Source organism: Elephas maximus, chromosome 10 (assembly GCF_024166365.1).
Source record: "Elephas maximus indicus isolate mEleMax1 chromosome 10, mEleMax1 primary haplotype, whole genome shotgun sequence".
NCBI classification, from domain to species: Eukaryota; Metazoa; Chordata; class Mammalia; order Proboscidea; family Elephantidae; genus Elephas; species Elephas maximus.
The window spans coordinates 67776998-67784114 of record NC_064828.1 but is presented as its reverse complement, the minus strand read 5'-3'; the positions used below and the strand labels follow the sequence as shown (position 1 = coordinate 67784114).

Sequence of the window (7117 nt, the reverse complement as noted above, 5' to 3'; positions counted from 1 at the left end):
GAAATCTCCAGATTTCCAGGTCGGCCGCCTGGAGAGTCTGGGGGGAGCGCCTTTCAGCTTTGGGAGGAGAGCGGCGATTGCACTCGGGAGAGGAAACCCCTTCCCCCGCCCAGCCTGTCTTTCTGGCGACCAGTGGTCGGGGTGCTGAGTCCTGCGGCCCCTGCCCTGGCTCATTAGTGTATTCCGGCCAGCTGCAGCAGCGTGGACCCAGGCGCCGGCTGAGGCTGCCGGGAGGGCGCTGCGGCCTCAGCCCCGCCCCGCCGCGTGCCGACCACCCTGCGGATAAATGGCCTCTGCGCCCTGGGTAGCCAGTCGGGCTCTACGGCCGCTCGACTCGCCAGGTTGCTTACCCTCTTCCCCCCAGCAGTGGGCCCTTCGCCCATGGAGGAGGAGGAAACGTACCTGGAGTTCTACCTGGACCAGTGCACCGCCCAGGTGAGCCTGGAAGCCGCCAATGCTGTCCTGGAGGCAGGGCCGGCGTCCTGCTTTGCGTGCCCTTTTGCTGAGCTCAGAGTACTTCTGCTTTTAGGGTTTTGCCTTCTTTGTCCCGTTTAAAGCTGTTAGCGACATAAGTGGGTTTAACTATCTCCCTGTCTTTCACCTAAAGAAATGGAAGCTTTGAGAGGTGAAGTAACTTGCCCAAGGTTGCCGACTAGAACTCGAACCTGGTCTAGGAATCCAGAGTTATGCATGTGCTTAATCAGGGGCGGATTAGCTAGTAAACAAGGTATGGAGCTCGGGCTTACTTGTGTTTGTTTACTGATCTGTAGTGCATAATTTCATCTGGTTTTCACCAACTAGGTGAAATTGTGCACTACAGATTAGTAAGTAAGTAGACACGAGTAAATCCGTGCGTACCTTGATTATTGCGTAATCCGTCCCTGTGCTTAATCGCCGGATTAGGCTGTCCAGTCCAGTTCTACAGAAACACAGGCGAAGACTTTGGTTTTGTGTTCCCTGTTGTGATCTCCGGTTCCAACTGGTCTGTTGCGAGGGTAAATGTAGACTGACTATTCCGTGTAGCCTGGATGTTGTACTTTCAAAGGATTGCCAAAAACAGACCGCAAGAAATAAAGCCTCTCTGGTGCCTGCCGGTGGAGTCAGTGGTTCCAGGATTTACCAAAATGTGGACATCTGTAGCCTCTTTAAGGAGCCCTGATGGCCCAGTGGCTAAGAGCTCCGCTGCTAACCAAAAGGTGGGCAGTTGGAATCCCCAGACACTCCTTGGAAACTCTATGGGGCAGTTCTACTCTGTCCTATGCAGTCGCTGTAAGTCGGAATCGACTAGATGGCAATAGGCATGGTATGAGGTAGCTTTTTTCAGTTAACGATTCTGAAGGGTTTTTTTTCCTCCCCCTGTATAAAAAATCTTTAGAATCAAGTATTATAGAAAAGAGAGGAAGGAGTCTTCAAAGAGAACACTTTTTTTTTTCTGCACCAGATTTTTAGAAAGACAGCACTGAGGTAGAAATAGTGATGGTCCAAAAAAAAGATCAGACTTACTAGTCTGACAGAGACTGAAGAAACCCGGAGAGTATGGGCCCTGGACACCTTTTTAACTCAGTGCTGAAGTCACTCCTAAGGTTCACCCATCACCCAGAGATTAGACAGGCCCATAAAACTAACAATAATAAAAGTAGCTCAACTATGTATAGGAGACTAAATGGATATACCAGCCCAGGGGCAAGGATAAGAAGGCAGGTGGGGACAGGAACGCCAGAAGAATGGAAGTGGGGAGCCCAAGGTGGAGAAGGGGAGAGTGTTGACACATGGCAGGGTTGGCAACCAATGTCACAAAACAATATATGTATTAATTGTTTAATGAGAAACCAATTTGTCCTGTAAACCTTCATCTAAAGCACAACTAAAAAAAACAGAAAGTGATGTTCCGCACAGGAAGGGTTCTGGGAAGAATGAGTTGATGGTTCTGCAAAAACTGTTAAACAAAATACTTCTTCCCATATTAGGTCAAGGATACAGCAAATCATGCATTTTTTACGAAGTATACATTGTATGTACACCCTCTGAGGTGTACGTTACCTGAGACGTTCCTACAGATAAACTTGGAAGGGGCTTATGACAAGGTTCCTTTGTCATGAAATGAAATATCCCCCTTCAGCATTTTGTGGCTGTCGCCTTAAATTCCCTGTGGAAGTTTAGTTTCTTTGGGTGACGGCTTTGTCCCCTGCTAAAATGCTATGACGGAAGAAGGGGAGACGCCAATTGTTGCAGAAGGTAGCGCCTTAGTGTAAATTGGCCAACGAGATCCTTTCCAGCTAGGACAGGAAAGGCCAAGGAAACGATGGAGAGGATGCAAGGAACCGTTGACCCCCACCTCAGTTTTCTTAGGGCCACTCTGTGGAGTGCGGATGATAGGCTAATTTACATAATTCAAAATGAAATAAAGGTAAAAAATCTTATTTCGGGAGATTAACTTCAATTCTTTAAGTGTTTTATTTGAACAATTAGTCACCCCTGCCATCTGCTGGATTTGTATTTCAATAACAGAACAAAGCAACAGAATCTAGCCAGATACTTACGGGAGCTGAGGTATGCTTTGTCACTGAGGTGGGGCTTGTCGGAAGTCAGGTCTTCTAAGGGATGGGGTTTATCCTGCAAACAGTGCTCAAAATCTGGGAAATAGGCCTGCAACTTGGGCAAAGCAGGTAGTAATATATGTACCAAGGTAACAGATTTTTTGGTAATAAAGCCAACCCATCTGAGAATGTGGGTTTTGCATTAGCTGCTTCGCTCATTTGCATAGCTCATTCCGTCAGTCAGTGAATAATGGAAGAGCAGCACCCTTTCCTGGGATGGAAATGCAATGCATTGATTTTAAACTGTTCTTATCATCTAAATGTCAGTAACTTTTTTCCTATTGTAAATTTATGTAACTAGAATGCTTTCTTATCCCTTCTTTGACTATAAGGAAGAGTGTTTGGTCTTAGTGGAGTTTCATTAGTAATTAAGACTACATCTGAAATTTCCTTCACTGGTTGCCTTCACTGCATCCTGGTGATGCAGTGGTCCAGGCTCTCGGCTACTAACAAAAGGTCAGCAGTTTGAACCCACTAGCTGCTCCACAGGAGAAAGATGTGGCAGTCTGCTTCCTTAAAAAAGATGTACAGCTTTGAAAACCTTGTAAGTCAGCTCTACTGTGTCTTCTAGGGTCATTATGAGCCAGGATCAACTCAAAGGCAGTGAGTTTTTGTTTTATTTACTTATTTTTTTTGTCTTTTAAAAATATGAATTTATAACTCTAAAAAATCTTTAAAGAAATCAGGTAAAGTTTATAATTAAGGAGTACAGGCATATCTCAGAGATGTTGCAGGTTCAGTTCCAGACCACCACAACAAAGCAAATATCGCAATAAAGCAAGTCACATGAATCTTTTGGTTTCCCAGTGCATTATAAAAGATGTCTTTATACTGTCATCTCTTAAGTGTGCATTAGCATTATGTCTAAAAAAAAGTACATATCTTAATTAAAAAATACTTTATTGCTAAAAAATGCTAACCATCATCTGAGCCTTAGGAAGTTGTAATCTTTTTGTTAGTGGAAGGTCTTGCCTCGATATTGATGGTTGCTGACAGATCAGGGTGATGGTTGCTGAAGGTTGGGGTGGCTGTGGCAGTTCCTTAAAATAAGACAACCATGAAGTTTGCTGCATTGATTGACTTGTCCTTTCACAAAAGATTTCTCTGTAGCATACAATGCTCTTTGACAGCATTTTACCCACAGTAAAACTTCTTTAAAAATTGGAGTCAACCCTCTCAAACCCTGCTGCTACTTTATCAACTAAGTTTATGTAATCTAAATCCTTTGTTGTCATTTCAACAATGTTCACAGCATCTTCACCAGGAGTAGATTCCATCTCAAGGAAACCACTTTCTTGCTCATCTGTAAGAAGCAACTCCTCATCTGTTAAAGTTTTATCATGGGATTGCAGCAATTTAGTCACACCTCCAGGCTCCACTTCTAATTCTAGTTGTCTTGTTATTTCTACCACATCTTCAGTTAGTTCCTCCACTGAAGTCTTGAACTTCTCAGAGACATCCATGAGGGTTGGAATCGGCTTCATCCAAATTCCTGTTAATGTTGATATTCTCACCTCCTGCCATGAATCACAGATGTTCTTAATGACATCAACAATGGTGAATCCTTTCCAGAAGGTTTTCAATTTACTTTGCCCAGGTTCATCAGAGGAATCACTGTCTATGGCAGCTATAACCTGTTGCCATCGAGTTGATTCCGACTGATAGTGACCCTATAGGACAGAGTAGAACTGCCCCATAGGGTTTCCAAGGAGTGCCTGGTGGATTTGAACCGCTGACCTTTTGGATAGCAGCCATAGCTCTTAACCACTACGCCACCATGGTTTCCATGGCAGAATCTATTTCTTGCATAATAAGACTTGAACATCATAATTACTCCTTGATTCACAGGCTGCAGGATAGATGTTGTGTTAGCAGGCAGGAAAACTAACATTAATCTCCTTGTACATCTCCATCAAAGCTCTTGGGTGACTAGGTGCATTGTCAATGAACAGTAATGTTTTGAAAGGAATCTTTCTGAGCAGTTGGTCTTAACAGTGGACTTAAAATATTCGATAAACCATGTTGTAAACAGATGTGCTGTTACCCAGGCTTTGTTGTTCTATTTATTGAGCACAGGGAGAGTAGATTTAGCATAATTCTTAAGGGCCCTGGGATTTTCAGAATGTTAAATGAGCATTGGCTTCAGCTTAAAGTCACCAGCTGCATTAGCCCCTAACAAGAGAGTCAGCCTGTCCTTTGAAGCTTTGAAGCCAGGCATTGACTTCTCCTCTCTAGCTATGAAAGTCCCAAGTGGCATCTTCTTCCAATAGAAGGCTGTTCCATCTACACTGAAAATCTGTTGTTTCGTGTAGCCGCCTGCAGCAGTTATCGTAGCCAGAGCTCCTGGATAACTTACTGCAGCTTCTACATCGGCACTTGATGCTTTACCTTGCACTTTGATGTTATGGAAGTGACTTCTTAAGCCTCATGAACCAACCTCTGCTAGCTTTAAACTTTTGTTCTGCAGCTTCCTCACCTCTCTCAGCCTTCACAGAATTGAAGAGAGTTTAGACCCTTGCTCTGGATTCGTTTTTGGCTTAAGAGAATGTTATGGGTGATTTGATCTTCTATGCAGCCCACTAAAACCTTCTCTGTATATTGGCAATAAAGCAGTTTTGCGTTATCATTCGTGTGTTCCCTGGAATAGCACTTTTAATTTCCTTCAAGAACTTTTCCTTTGCATTCACAACTTGGCTAACTGTTTGGCACAAAAAGCCTATCTCAGCCTTTGATATGCCTTCCTCACCAAGTTTAATCGTTTCTGGTTTTTTGATTTGTGAGAGACATTGGACCTTCCCTTTCACTTGAACACTTAGAGGCCATTGTAGGGTCATTAATTGGCCTAATTTCAATATTGTCCTGTCTCTGGGAATGGGGGCCCCCGGGGAGGGGGAGAGAGATGGGGAAACGGCTGGTTGATGGAGCTGTCAGAGCACACACAGCATTTATTAAGTTTGCCATTTTATATGGGTGCAGTTTGTGGCACCGGAAAACAATTACAATAGTAACATCAAAGATCACTGATCACCGTAACAGGTATAGTAATAATGAAAAAGTTTGAAATATTGTGAAAATTACCAAAATGTGACACACACATGAAGTGAGCACATACTGGTGGAAAAATGGCGCCAACAGACTTTCTCCAGACAGAGTTGCCGCAAACCTTCAATTTGTAAAAAACGCTGTATCCACAAAGCGCAATAAAGTGAAGAAGGTGCAATAAAACAAGGTAGGCCTGTACAGTAAATCTCTTCAAAGTGCACACAGTTTAGTGCATGGTTTCCCAATTACTTCAATTACAAAATTGAATTTGAAGAGTAGGAACTTATTAGGGCTCTAACTAAAGTAGAAAAAAAGTCGTAAAATATGCTTTTACTGCACTTTAAGATATACTTTTGTGCTGCTATTAAGTGTGCTGTACCCTGTAATGTACTTTGTAGAGAGAAACAGGGCATGAGTCTAAGCTATCTTGAACTTTCCTCTCGTGCTGCACATGATGACCTGCCGTAACGGTGCCCTTTTTGTGTAACACGCTGTTCTGTTTGTTGTGTTTTGTTTGTCTGTTTTGGGAACTGTCTAGGATGAAGTTGTCCCACCCAGATCTCCCCCTTTCAGCCCAGTCACATCTTACGATGTGTACATACCTAATCCATCCAATCCAGAGATGGCGTTTAGTTCACATCTTAAAGACAAAGAAACATCTGGTGATTTCTCATCTGTGGATCTTAGCTTCCTACCAGATGAGCTTACCCAAGAAAATAAAGATGAGACTGTCAATGGAAGCAAGGATGAAGTTGAAAAAACCTGTAAAACTCAAAGTCATCAAAGTCAGTTGCCACTACCTAAGGAACAGGACATTGACCTGGGCTTAAATGGCAGTGGTTTGTCAAGTTCCCAGTCACATCTGCACCCTGATGATGCTGACTCAGTCCAGCCCTCTCCTGAGAAACCAACCTCAGATCCCCTGCCTCTGGCATCCGTAGCTTCTATGAAACCAATGACCCCTGTTTCAGAATGTTCTGGAATTGTGCCTCAATTACAGTAAGCTTTTTTTTTAAATGAGTAATGATTCTTGCTACACATTTTGTATTCCTGAATGTGATGACAAGTAATTTCATAATAGTGTAAAGAAGAGAATTTCAGATTTCATTATTCTTTGTTTTTTTGTTTTTATCAGTTATGAATGGATCGTTACTTTAGACAGTTCGGTTATCTGTACAATGAAGCACTAATTCTTGATTCCCTGAGAGGAAGGTAAAGGGTTAGTATACACATTTTTGTAGGATTGTATTATTTATACTAAAGCACTGGAATTGCCAAAAATCATGGTTAGGGTTGTAGAAACACAAGGTTATAAAGATGTAAAATTGAATTCAGTTGCAAATTGCCTTGGCATTGTGCATTCTATTTTGAAGCATAGTTTTGAAAATGATTTAAAAATTAGTCAACTAGTCATGTAATTTTAGAAAAAGCTATTTTAGTGCTTCACTTTGGGATTTTGCATTTTACTAGGGACCACA

The 7117-nt window shown here is 42.6% G+C and overlaps 1 protein-coding gene across 1 annotated transcript in view; it reads left to right on the top strand.

Moving 5' to 3' along the window:
* Nucleotides 1-381: 381 nt before the first annotated feature.
* The window catches only part of TBPL2 (TATA-box binding protein like 2), a 30715-nt gene continuing 23979 nt past the window's right edge, over nt 382-7117 (top strand). The window contains exons 1-2 of the mRNA XM_049899280.1: nt 382-435; nt 6178-6638. Of these exons, the coding sequence (XP_049755237.1) occupies nt 382-435; nt 6178-6638 (515 nt within the window). The remainder of the gene's footprint in view (nt 436-6177; nt 6639-7117) is intronic.